General features: G+C 39.8%; 2 protein-coding genes across 2 annotated transcripts in view; one reads left to right on the plus strand and one right to left on the minus strand.

The window, feature by feature from the left end:
* LOC124271000 overlaps window positions 1–6,375 on the plus strand; it is an 84,401-nt gene extending 78,026 nt beyond the window's left edge. Inside the window, exon 5 of the mRNA XM_046706065.1 lies at window positions 6,287–6,375. Within this exon, the coding sequence (XP_046562021.1) occupies window positions 6,287–6,324 (38 nt within the window). The 3' untranslated portion in view covers window positions 6,325–6,375. The remainder of the gene's footprint in view (window positions 1–6,286) is intronic.
* A 2,518-nt stretch (window positions 6,376–8,893) lies between these two features.
* Window positions 8,894–10,565, minus strand: LOC124270994 (acyl-coenzyme A amino acid N-acyltransferase 2-like). Its single transcript, XM_046706061.1, has 3 exons — window positions 10,259–10,565; window positions 9,230–9,399; window positions 8,894–9,016 (listed from the first exon to the last, which is right to left on the minus strand). The coding sequence occupies exons 1-3, from the start codon at window positions 10,563–10,565 to the stop codon at window positions 8,894–8,896; spliced, it is 600 nt and encodes a 199-aa protein (XP_046562017.1).
* Between the last annotated feature and the right edge of the window lie 9,797 nt (window positions 10,566–20,362).

Below are 20,362 nucleotides of genomic sequence, written 5' to 3' on the forward strand. Positions count from 1 at the left end.
GGGCTTCACACATTGTACCCATGTGGGGATTCGGACCCGGGTCTTCGGCGTGACGAGCCAACGCTTTAACTACTAGGCTACCCCACCGCCCCCTGTAAGAAGAAACAAAAGTTAACATCATGAGCATCACACAACGCCGTCAAGAGACGATGGCACACATTGTAATTAATAATTAACCAAACAGTAATACACATTTGAGTTTTTTTTATTAATGTGATGACACGGCTACAAATTTCACCAGATGTATTCATTTGATCGGGCTTAGATTTGTTGCAACGTTCATGTACATTTTATCCTATAGGGTTGATAGGGACCTGTTTGATCCGGACATTCATGCGTCACTGCCAGCGTGGCCCCGGACAAACTTCTATTGTTCCTGTTCCCCGGTTCCTGCATCCACAACACACACTGAGGCAGTAAATTGCACTGCAGCCATTCATAAGGTGTGCAAAACCCTCCCGGGCTTCACAGACGTCTTCCCGATTCCGTGCACAATTACCGAAAGGCGAAGGAGAAGATCCGCAGGTGTCCGTTCGGAATCACCAAGGAGATTACGTCGGGTACGAAATCCATACCTGAAGAAGTGGTCACTCTATTTTCGAAGATGTCATAGCAGGCCATATTCGTTTGTTGCCATGATATCTTTGGTTTTCCTTGTATGACTGCGTTTGCTGATCTAGACCTTATGCTAAACACCCATTTACTTTCGAGAATAATGTCACATTATTGTTATTGCTCAAACAGAAACATCTTATGTACAACGCTGCATGTTACAGTTTTATTCGCAAGAACATCATATGCAAATAGATCAGTTTGTAATGTTACACTGACTTCACTTGGAGGTTAAAAAGATAAATAAAACGATGCAAATTGGAAGACCAAAAGATACCGGAAACCAATTTTGGATTGTTTTGCCAAATCGTGCAACTATATTTTTTACCTAGCAAGCTGTGAATGCGTGGACAAATGGATGGACAGAGGTAAAAGCTAGGTCATTCTGTGAGAACCAGTTCCAGGAATCGCGAACAGTACAAGTGTGCAAGAACGTAACTGGCGTTGGGATAAGCGGAAGCGTTGACAACTGCATCCTGGACATTCAGGTATAGGACATAAATATTTACACTCTTCCATTGCACAAAGAAGTTGACATTCGTGTATTGCCAGTACATATACACATTCAGGCATTGAACCTAACAGTAGACATTGCTGTACTTCTAGAATAAATCAAATCATTGACACTTACGAAGATCAACATATTATCTGTTTGTATGAATATGAAAGCATTTTGGGTGATTACCGCCAGATATAAATATTAACAGATTAACAGTGATATCATGTTTGAGTTTATTTCGAAGTTGACAGGAACCACGGATTTTTTTCGTTTCTCTGTCGACACGGTGAGAGACAAGTGTCTGCACGAGGTGCTGGTTGATCCTGAACTCCAGGTAAAAAATTGGACAACAAACATGTCAGTCTATGATATTGTTGTGGCTGAGGCTTGTCTGAACGACTGCAGCGGCAAAGGAACATGTTCAAATGGTAATACACCTTGAATTGTAAACAACATATTTGGGGGATAAACAAATCTATCTTCCAGATTTCCACATAAAGAAATGTTTGGACTATTGTTTTGAATTCGACGGTGTAGCCTTAACAAAATCAATAATTGAACATCCAATTATATCCCCACCTCTAGAAAACACTCTTTTGATATGAAAATGTATAATTCATTTTGAAAGATTGCAAAAATACTTTGATTTACACCAGAGATAATACGATATCATTCAATCAGTTAACCAATTTTGAAAATGAATAAATCTAAGAAACCAAAACTAATACCCAAAAGTAAACCATAAACAACCATCCCCTTCCCGAGAAACATGTTTACTACGACATATTCTTATTCTGAAATACATGGGTTTGAGCATCTGTCATGTTACGTCCCTTACAATTTTAACAGGTGGATGTGTATGCCAATCCAACTATGGCGGCTCGGACTGTTCTGTTGACCTTACAACACCCCCGCTACTATCTGAAGCAGAAACTGTTGTCACATGTGACGTGTCACGTGATGCATGTGACGTTGTGTCCGTGAGAGGCGAGACGTTTGTCGACGGTGTATCAACTTGCTTGGTTGAACAGATGAGGGTAAATATGTGCTTACGTTTTTTTATCTTCTTTAGGCTGCTCCAAGAGCTGCCGATACACCCCTATTTTAAAACATATCTCTTTGCTTTTATTTCATCTGTGTTTGGAGGTCGGTAATTTCCAGTTAACATATTCCCCTGCGCGGTAAGGGTTTTGGAAATATGTTTCATTCTGTAATTTATAGCTCTATTACTTCTGAAACCTCGTTCAACTTAGTTTTCAATTCTGCAAATATAAGTTCATGTTTATATTTCGTGCTTGCAACTGTTATTTATTGGCCCCGGCATCCGCAGCGAATATGGCATGGCGTGACCGTTGTGACATCAATAGTCTGTATGCCGTCTAAATCTAATCACACAACCGTCCTCTCTACCACTGAAACTAGGGATAGTGGTTTGTACACTGAAGACACTGGTCCTTAATATTAATAAACATTCACATTGAAAAAAATATCTTTGCTTTTATTTAATCTGTGTTTCGAGAGCGTCGATTGCGAGAAAAGTTTGGTAAGAAATATGTTTAATTCTTTAAACCTATTATTTGAAAAACGTCCTTAAACTTTCATTTTCAACATTATAATGTTGTATTCCTTGCTTGCAACTGCCATTTATCACTCCCAAACAGGCATCCCTAGTGAATATATATGGCATGATGAGCCCGCCCTTGCGTGATCGGTGACCATAACGAAATCAAATGACACAGCTAACCTCTCTACCACTGAAGCAAGTTAGCCGTACATAATTTTTACCCCAAAAACAGTGTTTAGCACTTAAAACAAATGGAAACATTTTGCCACCAATGTCGGCTTTCAGGACACAGAATCAGGGCAAGAATATGTTGTATCAGCAGTTCACATGGCAACCGTGGTCAGCATCAGCCATGCTCAGTGCAAAATCGTTACCAGCGACAGCACCGGGAGTGAGGACATGGACCATGTGCGTGCCTACCGGGTATCAATGGCGAACAGTGCCGATAACTATGGTAACAGTGTGGGCCTGGTTGTATTTAACAGTACGTGTATCCGAGCTGATGACGGCCGGGAAGCAAAGTTCAACTGGACAGTGAAGGTATATAAACATTATTTAAAAATCAATATAGATGAGTCGGCAAACAAACAACTTCTTGGATCCTTAATATAGGGAAATTATAATATAACCCCGCCAAAAACAAAACAAAACAAAACAAAATCAAAACAAAACAAAACAACAACAACAACAAACAAACAAAACAAACAACACCATTTAACTAAAGTTAACATTGTACTCCAGTTGTGCAAAGAATGATATAGTTATTACTGGATTTAAGTACACTAGAGAGTCATGTAGCTTCCTGTTCCACACTAGGGTCCCTACTGCCTGGACAAAGGGACCTGTGTGCCTCACGGAGCGAAACAATCTGGAAACAACTGCCTGGTGTGTGACGTGTCTGACAACCAGCGCACATGGACAAGTTCAACAGGTAAAAAGCTGTTCCACACATCAAATGTAAACTGAGTCACTTTATGTAAGGTCGATATCAAAATCCCTTTGGAAGGGCATATTCCATAAACAAAACAAAACAAAATAAAACCCATCAAATAAAACATTATCTTCAGATATAATAATTACAGTAGAAATACCCTTTCCATAATCAAACGAATTGTCTATGATGTAAATATTTGTTGAATGACTGTGATACAGGTGTTCTTGAAAAGGCAGGTACATTATGTCCTCATCAGTGTCCACTCACAAAAGCACATTGAAAAGTAAGCCAATTTACCATCTGAAAAACACGACAAAGTCAATGTTAGTAGTTGAGAACTTGCATAGGACCTGAAGTTTATCACTGAAGCGTCGATATGGCCTTCACGTGTCTTCCATAAAACTTTTGAAAGCCTTCGAAATGACTTGAATGTAAAAATAATCCTTGACAAATGGTCGATTGGCTTTCTTTATGGTATGGTTGACTGTTCCTAAAAATGTTTTAAAAGCTATTAATGCTTGTTGTTAAGGTTGGTACTTTTAAGTTTGGTGTTATGTTTTGTGTGTGTTTGTCAGATGTTTGATCTGCATTGTTGTAGTTTGTAGTCCGCATTTGCCTATGTTGTTTGAACCGACAAAAGAAAATATTGTGCGTGTTCAACGTGTGACTTTAGTGGCTGTGTGTGACTGTCATCGTAGAATGTGTAACAATGTATGTTTCAGAGTCGAGATGCCAGAGTGAGAATAGACGGCTTCATCTTATATCTGTAGCGGCGTCTGTCGGGGGTGTCGCTCTCCTCCTCATCATCATCGTGCTTGCGACATTCTGTGCTTGCAAACGGAGTAAAAGAGCGGGTAATTGAACGCCATGATCGACTGAAATGGATTCTCGTGTTTCTTGACTGAGAGGTTGACATTGTTTATAAACAAATAGGCATGTCTTGCTTGACTGTGTTGAATATTCCATCACAAGGGCATTCTCTCCCCACAAAGGTTACTTGTCATACCTTCCTACGAACCTCTGTTCTAATACGGCCATATTTCCCGTTCTCGTAAAATCCCCTAGCGGCAAAAGATCGCTACACGAATGATCTCCCTTCTTTCTATCCAATCTGAACACGTGTTAAATCGACTTAGATTCAACTTGACTAACACAAACAAATGTGGGGCCACAAATTTCCCCCATCTGCCGGGGACTTGTGTTGATGTTACACACAAGACATTTAATGGCTAGCTTGTCAGTTGTCAACGAGGGCGATGGAGACGCCACTGATCTGCCATAACATGACTGAGTTCTGTCTAGAAGAAACGTTTGCGCATCGCGCAGGGGAAGAGGTTTAGTTTTCTCGAAGCATACGGAAATTACCGAGGCCTTGCGTATGATCACTTTTGAAACAACGTCGCTGATTGCACAACTAAATCTGATTGCCTCCAATCACGAGTCTTGAACGCTCACACCATGAAAGGGCAGTATTAGAACAGAGGTCACGTAGGATATGACAGGAGTAACCTCCGTGGGAAGAGAATGTCACAAGGGATATCTATTTCAAATCACGAACCATGAAGGATCTTTTTAGTAATATATGTTCTCATTTAATTATTGCATTTTTAAAAGAATTAGATTTGTTAACTGATTTGTAAATAGATAAATATTGTATGATTGGAAGTTTAAATTCATAACTCGGATTGTTAGTTGCTGTACCCTCAAGGGGGGTTGAAGTATTGTAAAATTATTGTCCTCCTGAGAGGTAATGTAAGACCCAAAATTTAAACTTACCATTATTTTTAAACGTAGTATTCTTGTTATTTTAATTTTGGCTATCATTTCTTACAATCGCCAGCAGCTGAAGGGATGGTGTAAATCCAGCTAGGGTCCATGCAGGTCGCAAAGGTACTGTAAGTCCCCATGGTCCCTAGTATGGTGATCTACCTTCTGTTGTTGGCGATCTATAGCCTGTTTTTATATTGTATTGTCCCAATAGTGCTATTAGTTTTAACTTTCCACGCTAGTTTTAATTGCAATTGTGATATTCTAGTTGTTTTACTGTCCTTCGTCGACAGGTTTTTATAATATACATATATTCCATTTCAATGTCAAATATGGTCTTGTCACGATATGGCTGCAATCTTACCGATGTGACGTTAAATAATAACTCACTCATTATAAACAAATAAATATCAAAAGTCATTCACGTGGGATATTCGGCTTGTGAACTCCTCACTAGTGTAACGTTGCCTGCTGATGTGATCGTGTCGCTCCCTTTATATTTCGGGCCATCAGTTGTGAAGTTTTAGATTTGAAACTATTAGGGATATAAATCTGAAACCAATTTGGTGATACCAAAACTCTGATGTACTCACAGGATTCCGACCACAGTCTGCAGTCAAATGACCACCATGCTAATTCTTACACACACAATAAAACAAAAAAAACCAGATGTTCGTGTGAATGTAATGTAGGTAATATGTGTGTGAATTTAACACATGACGTTTTTGAATCCTGACCTTCCCAACTTGTATTTCGTCACATCCCTTTTTACCGTTAAAGCAGAAAATCATGTATATCTGATGAGATAATCAGGCGCTACAGTGCCAAATTCCTGCTTTGTGAATATGAAATTGTACTGACAGGGACGGCTGAAATAACACATGTTTGTTAAATGTCATTTCTGTTACAGGAAAGAAGAACAATGAAATGCGGAAAGTGTTCACATAGGAATGACCACATCATACTGCTCTGCAGCCGGCACACTACCAAGTAGAAATGTCTTTCCTTGGTTGGATATCTTTGGCTGCATCAATAAATCAGAAATATAAAAAACGTAGATTAATTCACGGATAGTCAACAAATATGCTTAAGCAGAAGTAGAACCTTTCAAGATATACCTTTAAATCTTAACGTTAAGCGGAATGGTCTTGTTATAATATACGAATCAGTGTGCAATTCATTCAGGACTGAAACCAGTGAAATTTTGCAACTTCTGTCAATGTGCTTAGAGACAAATATCATCATTATTCATATCTACGAAATACGAAAGTATTCTTAGGTCCTATATTCTCCAAACACTTTGTCGGGTAAAAATGACGCATAGCACCTTTGAATAATTGAGTACAACATTTTCTAAAACCATCCCCTGACACATTATGTAAGTAGCAGATCTTTGGCTGTGTTGTACTTTCATTTGTTTTGTTTTAGGGCAGGACATGCTTAGCCTTTTCGCAAACACCTGGTGTCAACACTGATTTTTTGAGGATCCACTTCATATCAGTTTTCACACCTGTTTTGCCCTTTTCACCAAATGGACTCTAATCCCGCGGAACTTTATTCACTGACACCATTTCTAAAGAATAATTGGGACATCAACTTTGTAACACCATCACCACACTGGGGATTCTTTTACTGACTGACTGAGATTGGTTTTACGCCGCTTTTAGCAATATTCCAGCAACATCATGGCGGGGGACACCAGAAATGGGCTTCACACAATGTACCTATGTGGGGATTCGAACCCGGGTCTTCGGCGTGACGAGCCAACGCTTTAACCACTAGGCTCGCCGTGAGGACTATGTCAACTGCAGCTAAAATTGCACGTACCATTATATCAAAGAGCCGAATTATTGTAATATGAAGACATTAATTCTCACTGCGAAGAATAGCTTTAATATTGTGCTTTTCAGCAATCGAATTGACAGTAGCAGGTCAGATATTTATTGAAGAATGACATATGCTCCAATATTATGCACCAGTATAATAACCTGTTCGCTCCTGTTTGTGACATATACCTTGCGCTCAGTATTGAAATCCGTCCTCTCACTGATGTACACTTTACAAATCAATGGCTTATATGTACTGTTACCAGCACTCTGTCGTATTTGTTTCTAGTTTCAAATAAACCGATTGTGCTCTTATCTGGACCTTGTATTTTGAATTTGTAATCTTATTCGAGGGTCAAACCATAAGAAGAAGGTCAAGGAAGTCTTCATTCAAATGTTCCGGAAAACGATCCGCTATCATATACTGGACAAAAATAGTTAGGGATATCTTTACATTTTGAAATTATGAATAATGATCTATTTACTCATTGACACACCGATAAAATATCAATCATAAAAATACTAATACCCCTTACTTATTTGTCCAGTATAGTTAGAATCTAGGCTTGCTTAGGACTGGATGGTATTTGGGATCTGAACATGTTTAGCGTCTTTATATGGCAACGTCTGTATCCGAGGCTCTTTGAACTTAACTGTGGGTACTTTGAGAAACTTTCGCTTTCTGTTTAGTGTGTTTAATGTACAATATGAATACATTTGCATGATTTAAACCAGAGATTGACAATTTGTGTTCATTAAGTTCGTAAAAGATTCCTGTGGTGGATGTACATTCGATTTACCTTTTCTGTAAATTAGTAAATGCTGTACCTACCAATAAAAGGTGAACTTCATTTTCACTATAATCTAATCCATAACATGACTGACTGAGTTTGGTTTTACGCCGCTTTTAGCAATATTCCAGCAATATCACGGCGGGAGACACCAGAAATGGGCTTAACACATTGTGCCCATGTGGGGAATCGAACCCGTGTCTTCTGCGTGACGAGCCAACGCTTTAACCACTAGGCTACCCCACCGCCCCTCCATGACATGAACAGTAGAGAATCTACATTCAATATCAATACCAGTTCTACGTCCTACTTCTACTATTAAACTTTCTCCTGTATATTGATGAGAAAAGATTCCACATTTAATAATGACTTGAACATGACGTGTGAACTTAGTCTTGAATTTTCAGCAATATTAGTGCGCCACTGTTGCATGTCGATATCTTTGATGTGTTGTTTGACTTGTGATAGAAAGTTTTCACGGTTTCCAATATCTTGTTTGTTCGCAGTGCGACTCAGATTAGTGTGTGTGTGTGTGTGTGTGTGTGTGTGTGTGTGTGTGTGTGTTTGGGTTGGGGGAAGGGACATACAGACAAATTGACAGGTCTGATGTCTTAAAAAAAATATATGCAAGAACTCCTTCTACCTCTTTCAGAGTACCTCTGCAACAATATATTATTGTGTTGCCAAGTTTAATCGTTACATAATTTATTAAGCGAAAGTGACTTGTGAATGGGTACGCTCAACCCAACCAAGGGAGGTAATAAAATTATCGGCTCGAGCCGTAGATGCATCCAGGGTACAGTAGAGATTTATTGGAACGTGTACCCTGGAGATTATTTGACGAGATATTCCTATCGTGTGAGATGCTGAATGTCAGAGGAACTAAGAAATATTCCCTCTTCAATGTCTTATTAGAAGTATGGTGTTCAGACTGGTTGAAAGGTCACCTCCCTGAGAGGTACCAACTACACCGATCCCTCCTTGCCGTACACTTGGATGAGAGGCAAACCAGTCTACAGCACCCTGAATGAAAGACAAAGAAACACAAATTTGTCATTTGAAATACCGCACCGGCATATTTCAGGTTTGTATTGAGGGTTTGAAAGCCATGAGATGATTTATTGAAACAGGTATCATATCCTCTAAAATTGTAAGCAAACCTTGAAACAAAGATCATCATGAATTTAGGCTGCAGGCACTTTCAAATACATCCCAGTTGAGCGTGCAAGAACATACCAGAATGTAATCAAAGTCAAAGTCAGCCAATGTCGGTGGGAGATCGTCATACCCAAAGAAAGGAAGAGCATAGGAAATGAAACCTCTGGACGCTAACAAAGCTGCACGGAACTCCGTCAGCCCTCCAGTGGAACCAAACATGTCTATTATCCCGGGAAACGGACCTTCTCCTTACGTTCAAGAAACAATTATACATTGATTTAATCGCATACAAGTCACAATTCACTATTACCCTGGATAACCCAAGCTGCATATGGCGCACTAGAAGGTTATAGTCACATGCACTACTATAGATTTATAATTTCATTTAGTCACAATATGGCTCAAATATTGCTGATGTGACTTGACATCTTAACTCACTCACTCACTCACTACAGTCACATGAGTTATCCCACTTGGTAACCATTTTTTGCTGGATGAGCATAGGCAGTTGTGAACAAACTGACTAAGATGAGACGACATGTATCACATACGCTTCTTTGTGGGGCGGGACTGAAGTCCTAGAAACTCTCAGGAGTCAATCTGCTAAATACGATCACCCATCCCAGGACTCGTTGCTTAGCTGATTTGTGAACTCAGCTTTATGCACAGGACCCTACACCATAACATAAGTTTAGCTGAGTTGTATTAACGTCACATCACATCGGCACTATTTCAGCCATATAATGACGAGATCAAGTTTGCATTGATGAGCATTTTACGTACAAACGATTTCTTACAATAACATGATATTAGATGGAAATAGAAAAAATAGCCAGTTTTGTGATCTTCTGTATTTAGGTGCTCTTCAATAGAAGCCTTACGTTCAATATTAGTTATCTATGTAATTATCATTCAGCCAATCTTTAACGTGTTACTTCATGTGTATATTCTGCCGAAAACCCTGCTGACAGATCGTGTTTGAAGTAATTCCAGCCTTGCTGCAAGATATATTGCACCTTTAAACGCAAGCAGAAACTTCAAACACTGGTTTCTTGACACGTGCAGGTAAATGTAATACTGCTGAACCTGGGCAGGCATGGTAGTTACCTTCAGGCAAGAAGAGAGTTCCCCTTAGGGAACCTTCTCGCACGACAGTCCTTCTCACAGATTCGTCTTTGTACCATCGTTCTAGCTCCTCTGTTGCTAAGACTACTGGTGTGGCCAGCTGCAGGTCTTCAAGGGGAATGTGGCCATCAATTACAGACAGTCTGAAGACAAGAGGTGTCGTCACATCTCCCTTTCTAAGAAGTGGATCCTTTGAAATCCCTGGAACAGGCTTCATACTCCGGAAGAGTCCCATGCTATCATGGCCTGTATAAAACCCAAATGCACCATCGTTACGGAGTACGTTCATTGTGGTAAGGCTTTGTCATGATGCACATGGCAAACTGATGGCGTTTGTCGAATTGGCTGGGTATGTATAGGCTCAAATCATTTTCTTCCAGGTATCAAACTAATTGGTGGCATGACGAAATGGAAATTAAAGATACATTTAAATAAAGATAATTCTTTGAGGACAAATTCTAAAATGAACTGAAAAATATCCAGAGACACTCTTGGATGACAATACAACAGTCAGTTTGAGACACGCGTACGGGCCAATCATTACAAGTGTCTCAGCGACCGCCTCCTTGGTGTAGTGGTTAGAGCATCCGTCCGGAGAGCGGAAGGTCACGGGTTCGATCCCCGACTGCGTCATACCAAAAGACGTTAAAATATGGTACTTGTTGGTCCCTGCCTGGCGCACGGCATTAATGGGTACAAAGGACTGGTCGGCTCGGAGTCAGTATAATGTGTCTGAGTGGGATATTCATGCTTCATTGCGGCATGGTATCTCAGTGGGCTAGCACTATAAAACCAGCTTCAGTCTGGGCTAGTACAAGCAGCCGCACACACACATACACACGTATGCACGTCGTCATATGAGCGAAATATTCTCAAGCACGACGTTCTACCCAATTTCACCTCACCTCACCTCACCTCACCTCACAAGTGTCTCAGCAAAGCTCGAGTCATGTAAATCTGTTTTTCACTTACCCTTGCATGTTCCCCCAGTTGAAGCATGCTCAGCTATATCGACTTGTCCCTGTTGTTCAGCTTGAAAATGGCCACATGAGCTGAACACGGCCTTTCCTTCCTCCACCTATGCCTGCACCGTCACTCGCTGTAGTGGACGAAGATAAGTGACTTTGAGGGAGACTCTTTCGTCAACAAGTGCCACACGGGGATTAATACTGAAATAAGTCTTAGTTGAATTTGGGTGGCCCTGGGTGCTGATAAATTGCACATTTGTCCTAGTATAATCCAAACACAATCCAAACATCACGTCGGCAAATTAAGAGTATGCAAAGATCGTCCACTATGTACACGAGGAACACAAATTTATGAACTGGAACTTTCACATCCGAAAAAAATATCAAATGCAAGCTGGCTTTAAACCTAAATTATTTTTATTGAACTGTTTCTTTTTTTCGATCACATTCCATTTATGCTTTTGTGCTCTTGACAACCATCTGGATTTGTGAAAAAATATATATATTTCATACACCGATTTGCATTCCATGCCCGGAACTTTTAAATATGACAATTACCATAGAAGTAAAGCAGGAGATAAACGGTTTTCAAAATCAATATTTTGTATTATTACATTCTGCTCATCATGGAACCAGACGTTTAAACACGCAGCGATATATGCTACAAAAAAAAACTTTGCCATAATCATAACATATATTGATCCTCAGCAACCCATTTTTGTCTTAAGACAGTGTATGAAATAAGCTAGAAACCCAGCAGGGCTGGGAACTTCAAAATGTTACCAGCCCAAATGGAATTAAACCAGACCAGACACCAAGAGCTGTTGAATTTATTCAGATGTATGGATTATCTAAAAGTTTTACCAGACCATCGGGCTGGCTTGCTGTTATTTTAGACCGTCCGTCAGAAGTCTATCCCGTCTCGAGCGGTCGGACGGGCCTTATCGTTGGAAATCGTTGAAGAAAGACTTATTCGATGCTCTTTTTGATCGACATACACTATGTTTTATTGTACCTCAGAAGTTGCCATAAAATCACATGTGACTGTAGACATATCTCTAACCATTTCGTGAAAGTTCGCGTTTCTGTTGTAATTATGTCAAGGTAGAATGAATATAACCTGGTATACATGTATATTCAAAATTGCGGTTCTGAGGTGTCATGTTCGCTTTCGAAAAAGTGAAATCAATAGGCCATTGTTCTAAATGGGATTCACCGGGCTTACCTTGTGTTCACGCACGCACATACATACATTTAAGTTCATGGCATGCCAAAAGAGGCAGTCTGGCTTCCAAAAACAGGGCCAGTCATTTTCAACCGAAAGACGGTTTCATTTTATTCAGTTATTGATGTGAGTTTTCCAGCATGCCGATTATTTACCTTAAGAGGCAGGACACATTTGACAGACGCATTTTATCATAAACACTTCACGACTAAAATGAAACGAATGCAAACTATATATGTGTTATCATAAATGTGGTATATTGTTCTGTTATAATAAGGTGATTTCTAAATGCCCATCAAGCATCTGAGGTGGTTTCTTTGTTGTGTCCACACATGCCATCGCATCCCAGCTGCGTAGATCGATGCGCATGCTGTTGATCACTGGATTGTCTGGTCCAAATTCGATTATCTACAGACCGCCCCCATGCAGCTGGAATACTGCTGAGTGCGGTGTTAAACAACAACTACCCACCCAACCAACTAACCAATCAACCAACCCTCTTATATCTACGAGACCACAAAGTTTATTATCCCCAAAAGGAAACGCATAGGTGTTTTGTATTTTTAAAAATCTATTAATTACCTATTGTGTTCAAACAATCGTCAAAATATGTAACAAAAGTGTTGATAACATGATTTTACACAATTGCACAAGTAAAAAATCGCCTTTACCTGAAAATGTTTATTTGATGAGATTTCTTACAAGGATTAAAAACGCATCGCCACAACACAACAAAAATCACCTTCCAGTTGAAATTGTGCAGCAAAGAGCATGCACTGTCTGGCTATAAAAATCCAGATTACTTTCGGAAATCGGCGTTTGTTTTGAAGGAGCGACACGGAACATCACCATTGAAAGAATCCACGCTGGAGATTAACAATCTTCTGTGGGCAGGCGTCTGAATGTTAGTCTGAGCACGATATCACGGCTTGCAGCTCGTTACAACCAAACAGGTATAACAAATGGCCGTCCCCGTACAGGCAGACCTCGAGTCACCACTACAGCTCAAGATCGTTACATCAGCGTGATCGTACTGCCACGGGTCAGAGCACAGCAGCCAGGGTGCCTGGAATTCGGAGCATATCCGGTCAAACTGTACGCAACAGGTTGAGAGAGACCCGACGTCGGGACCGTGCTACGTTGTCACCATTGCGCTCAACGTCTCCATTATCTAAAATTATCCACTTGGTTGTATAGACATTGGCTTCTTGTAAACTGATGTAAAAATTCATGCACTAATATCTATTTGTTGACGAGTTATACATGTTTGAAAATACAACATTTTCGCAACAGATTTCTGGCCTATGCGTTTCTGTTTTGCGATAGTATATATATTTTTTAAAAACGTTAGCATATTTAAATTACTTTTCATAATCATTACATTATTTATTGCACACCCTCTTTGTCAATAGTGTCTGCCCCTGTAATTAATGTTATGAAGTTAAGTCATGAAAAAAGCGGTAGTTTCTTTCATACTGTTCTAAACGATACAAGCTGTGTACATGTATCGTTTGAAGATGACATCTTGGAGCCTTTGCGCCTACTACCGTAATAGGTCAAGTAAAACAAGCAAGGTGAGTGTTATATTACACGATACAACACATAGACTAGTTTTAGAGACCCTACGTCCGGTACCGAACCTCACCCATCTGCACTTAGTGTAATCAAGCAGTTAAGACATGTTGACTTGTTAATCATTGATGAAGAAGAGGATATAGTGACAAGTTTGCATACTGGTAAAATAATTCGATGGACAGGTAAACAGACCGCCTGACAGTGGTATGCGTTAACGGAAGCAGCACAACAGATCAACAGCAAGTGGTAACTCCAAATTCCTCACCTCAAGACAAGAGTGGCCTAAGGACCAAACTATATTATCAAAACTGGTTTAATAAAGGTATTGTTTATGGACAAGATGTATGTGATGAAAACAGCTTAATTCCATTCATAAACCTAAAAATATCCTTCAATATAAAGGGTACTATACTTGATTACAGTCGTTTATTACTTAACATTCCAAAAGTATGGAGTGAGTGGGTGAGTTAAGATTTTAAGTCACATCGTTAATATTCAGCCATATCGTGACTAAATTAAATTATAGATTTGAAGTAATTAAAAGTGAATCATAAACACCTGACAATTAAGGACAGTAAAACAACTACACTATCATAGATATAAATTTAAAACTAATAATTCAATCTAAAACAGCTTAACTATAGAAGACGATACCTGCATGGACCCTAACTGGATTTACACCATCCCTACAACTGCTGGCAATTGTAGGCAAATTTAGCTCTAAATTAAAATAGCAATATTACTACGATGCCATCTAAATCAAATGACACAACCTTCCCCTCTACCAGTGGAACTAGGGGTAGTAGTTTGTACACCGAAGACACTGGTTATACTTAATATAAATGGAATCACTACGTCACCAATGTCGGCTTTCAGGCTACAGAACCAGGGCAAGAAAGCGTTGTATCAACAGTTCACATGGCAACTGTGGTCAGCATCACTATGGTGACAGTGTGGGCGTGGTGGTGTTTACAGTACTCGTATCCAAGCTGAAGGTGGCCGGGAAGGACAGTAAAGGTATAATACATGAATTAGAATTTAATACATAGTCAAGAAACATGTAAACTAATGGATATTTAATGTAGGAAAAGTTAAAACAATAAAAAGAAACATTTAACCACAGTCAATCAATTGTGCAAAGCCAGTTGTAGGTATTTCTGGATTTGAGTAAAACGGAGAGTCATTGAAGCTTGCTATTCCACACCAGGGTCCCTACTGCCTGGACAAAGGGACCCGTGTGCCTCACGGAGCGAGGCAATCCGAAAACAACTGGCTGGTGTGTGATGTGTCCGACAACAAGCGCAGATGGACAGGTTCAACAGGTAAAGTGCTATACAACACATCAGAGTGAATGAGCGAATTAATATTTATTGTCACATCGGCAACATTTCAGCCATATCGTGACGGGAACGATTAGAAATGAAAAGTCCGTTAGCGAAGAACAGTAAAGTCACTAGTATATCACGGATATTAAAGTAAAACTAGCATGCTATCATAAACTGTAGTCACAATTCCAATCACGGGAAGTAACTCAGTTTGTAATACTGGAAGTAACGGTTACTACAAAAGTTATCATCCTTGCCAGGTGTACTCTCGCTGGCGGAACACAGCGTTTAATCTTAAGGAAAAACTAGCCGATTTAAGAAAACTCAGTCATATGTCTAAAGTCAGGACATGTCAGAAGATTCTCAGCTACTCTTGGAAGAGTTTAAGAGACTTTCGGTTTGTTTTACCTGGTTTAAAGACAACATTGAAGGCAAACTAAGTGACATTGATATACCGAATGACACACAAGGTGGCAGACACAGCTAGTGCAGCTGATAGGAGCCAGGGAGCTCCACTCGGTCTTACAGCTAGTACCACCGAGGCTAATGATTGTGGTACCAGCTTCGAGCTACAAGGTAGATATCATCAAGTCAGAGACGCTTACAGCAAACACAAGTTGCCAGGTTGCGATAGTCCCTGAGACTAAAACAAATCGGCTTGAACTACAACATAATGTTTCTCTAATCAATAGATATGCACGTTATTGTGAGACTGCTTTGAAAGTACTGTGGTCATTTGACGGCGTCCAGAGCACCTCCCGGAGTGAAGTATCAGGAGAACTAAGTGCTGTATTACAGGCGGAAACAGAAGAACAGGGAAACGTTTTCGTTAAAAACAATTTTGACCATGACACTGCTAGAATATTTCGCTCATTGCAAGATAACTCTACATCATACAACCAATCAGTTATAGACAGCATGCAGACTGCAGTAACGTTATCACCTGTATCTTTACGCGTTTACGTGGACGTAGCGTTCACGGTTCCCAAGGCGGCAGAGCAAACAATTCGGGGTTCACTGGCTACCGGGGGACCTTTGGCAAAGACAATTCTCAGCAACAAGTAATTCAGCATCAGCCGACTAGATAATGTCAGAAGCATGGATGACGTTTACAGTCTGCACAGTTGTGTGGATGTTAAGGCCGCTTCATTGACGGCTCGGCGAGAGGCATGGAAGGAGTTTCAAACCAGCGACTTTGTTCTATCAGTGAGTGAGTGAGGTTAGTTTTACGCCAGCTATATGGCGACGGCCTGTAAATAATCGATTCTGGACCAGACAATCCAGTGATCAACAGCATGAGCATCGATCTGCACAATTGGCAACCTGTGATATGTGTCAACCAATGCAAGTCAGCGATCCCGTTCGTCGCCTCTTACGACAAGCATGCGTTACTGAAGATCAATATTCTTCACGGGTCATTCTACCAGTGACTGAGCATGGTGTTAGATTAAATTTTACTAGCAGCCCCTGGTGAGGACGCGAGATTGTGATACATACTCTACATAGATTAGGTTGACAGTTGAACATAGATAAGTCCTCCCTCACACCTAGTCGCAGAAAGGTCTAGCACGATTTCATAGTATCTATGGGGGATCCAAAAGGAGCATCGGTACTACGTCTTCCCACAATAAAAGCTACGTCGCCTACGGCATAACCTGAATAGTGTCTTTAATAAAGACACTATAATTATACCCCCATCACGAAGTAACGGGGGTATATAGCGTTCATTCTGTCCGTCCGTCCCGCAACTTTGTCCGGAGCATATCTCTTAAAGTTTACATGCTAGGTTCACCAAACTTCACACACATGTTAATCATTACCCATTGATGTGCCTTTGGCTATTTTAAAGTTTTTTCAGAAGTTTGTTATTTTGCTGTTTCCATGGAAACACGACTTAGTGCCAAATGTGTTTGATGGTTTTGTCCGGAGCATATCTCTTAACCGTTGCATGCTAGGTTCACCAAACTTCACACACATGTTAATCATTACCCATTGATGTGCCTTTTGCTATTTTAATTTTTTTCAGAAGTTTTTTTTGCTGTTTCCATGGAAACACGACTTAGTGCCAATTGTATTTGATGGTTTTGTCCGGAGCATATCTTTTAAAATTTACATACGAGGTTCACCAAACTTCACACACATGGTAATCATTACCCATTGATGTGCCTTTTGCTATTTTAAAGTTTTTTCAGAAGTTTGTTATTTTGCTGTTTCCATGGAAACACGACTTAGTGCCAATTATATTTGATGGTTTTATCCGGAGCATATCTCTTAAAATTTACATACGAGGTTCACCAAACTTCACACACATGTTAATCATTACCCATTGATGTGCCTTTTGCTATTTTAAATTTTAAATGTGTGCAACATGAGAGTCAGTAACATACTTCACCAACGTCCACTTTATTGTGTGCAACATAAGTCAGTGGCATTCTTCATCTATGTCAACTTCATTGTGTGCAACATGAGAGTCAGTAGCAATCTTCACCAACGTCCACTTTATTGTGTGCAACATGAGACAGTCAAGTTCAGTTGTATTTCAGGTTTCCACGGAAAACACAAAAAAAATAATGTTTCCGTAAATTAGTACTGCAATCAGTACATGGCAAAACTATTATCTAACATGTATATAAAGTTTAGTAGAGTCAAGGAGAAATCTTGTGAGCTGCTGATCCTTGTCTCATTATATATATCAATATAAGTCATTTCCTTGTCCCAAAGTGGGAAGCGGGGGTATGTGAGCTGTGCTCACTTCTACACTTGTTGCTGTGACATTGTGGCGATAATAGCTCAATTGGGTATACCCTTAACAAAAGCCGTCATACTAGGTAAATTTATGTAGACTACCAGCTAAGAGCCGCTCGTGGGATGACACTTTAGTGTTCAAAAAGATGAAGCAAAGTCAGAGTTCGGTCGGAGAGTGGAACTGCAGATCAGTATTACCGAATCTTGTAGATGCTCAGATATGGACTGATACACTGTCCCCCCAGCTCCATCAAATGTATCAAGAGAAAAGAGTAGAAGGATTCTGGGACAACCAGGTTACACACGAACTATCAAATAACAGGGAATTTTTCACTATCCGTATGGAAATAGAATCCTTTCAGAACGATATCACTGGAAAGCACGTACAATTACTTTCAGACATCACAACAGTTGCCTGCTTGAATCACCTTGGTTGTGAATGTAGCGAGAAGTCAACGACAATATGCCATTGGACGTCTAGACGCTGGTCAATGTGCTCGAGTAATTGCTAATGGCTTCAACTGCAGCGTACGGACGATAGAACGTCTTAGACAGCGATACGCCACCAACAGCACTGATGGCCGTCCACGTTGTGGTCGACCCCGTCTAACAATACGTCGTCAGGACCGTCATATTGTTCATCAACACCTCTCTCTAACCTAGTCATAGCTGCTGTGTTCAGAAAACAAGTGAACGATTGCCAATTTAAGCCGGCAATTTATGCCTTAATGCATGCATGATGCATGTGCATCTCAATTTCAATGTTGTCTTTGTGCGAACTCTTCCCTTTCCACAAACAAACCCATTTCTAAACTCTATCTCAAACTATACTTTATTGCGCAAAACAGGCTATCTGAGCACGATTCATGGTTTCCTCAAACTTGACTTCCTGTGTATGTTTTAAAAAAAACATAGGTTCAAATACTCCATTGATGCTTATATGTCATCTCCAATATAACGTTTCTTTTGCCTTTCAGTATAGTTCTATTTATGTCAAATCGTTTTACATAAATGTGCAGAAATATCAGTTTTAGATGTTTGTTTTTTCAGGGATACGGTGGGGGGTAGTCTAATGGTTAAAGCGTTCACTCGTCATACTAAAAACCAAGTTTCGTTTGAGTCGTATTTTTCTAATTTCAAAGTACAAAGCAGTATTTGGTCAGCATTTGTAGCACGTGAACGCCTCTTCATGCAAATGATATCACGGAAGCGCAGGGTATGCCCAAGAGTAACATGGATCAAGGGTAACATATATCAAGGGTGATACAGGGTAACATCGTTATTCCATAGTGAATCATAAACACACGCTCATGACATTGTTGAAATCGTACAATGAACTCTGTTTGCAGAAATGTCTCGTCGTAATATTTCCACCTCTGTGTATATTCATATTAACAATCGTTATGTGGGGTTGGCTGCGGAATATTTGGGATTCATGACCAACTCACCTTGCGGCAGGACTGTTTTCTTTTGTCAGATAGACAGAGGACCAGATGGCGTACAGCTAATTTGAGACGACGAGGCGAAGTTGGTTGACATGTGGTGTATGTTTAATAAACGACAGTGAACTATAGCTTTTTGTTAAATATGTGTTTGACGTTGTAGCATATGGTGGATGTTTAATAAACGGAGGTAAACTACAGCTTTTTGTTTAATACGTGTTTGAGGTTGTGACATATGATGTATGTAAAGCAATATTTTACCTGTTTTACAATTATTGCATTCGTATGTGACACTGAACAAGTATGGTAGGGCGGGTTTATTGTAACCGTGATCTAATTATTATATATTATAGTGGAAAAACTACTCTAATTTCACCCACGACTACATTGTCGATGATGCATCGGTGGATCCGATGTCGTTCCATTATACCACATATTTTGCCAATAAGTATCATGCTCACAGCAATATTCTGTATGATTGGCTTATACGTTTTACATCTAAATCATGTCATTTTTGCATGGGACAAATTCTACCATCTTTTGAGAATGGGGATCGGCAATGCAATAAGGCATGTCTGTGATGTGATTTTCAGCTTGGTGAATATTATTACCATAGACGTCACTGCTGTTACCAGTATTATTACATTTAATACTGCTATTGTAATTGTGCTCCAGTGAAAACTGAACCTCCGCGCTATTATGTACAGCTACTGTTTTTTTCTGTCCAGTAATTTGTATTAATTTGAAAACCTAACGTATTCTATAATACGAATGTTGATTGTATGATAACAGTTTCGTTGTTTGCT

The sequence above is a fragment of the Haliotis rubra genome, unplaced genomic scaffold (assembly GCF_003918875.1).
Source record: "Haliotis rubra isolate DU_JTF1 unplaced genomic scaffold, ASM391887v1 Scf1565, whole genome shotgun sequence".
Lineage (NCBI taxonomy): Eukaryota > Metazoa > Mollusca > Gastropoda > Lepetellida > Haliotidae > Haliotis > Haliotis rubra.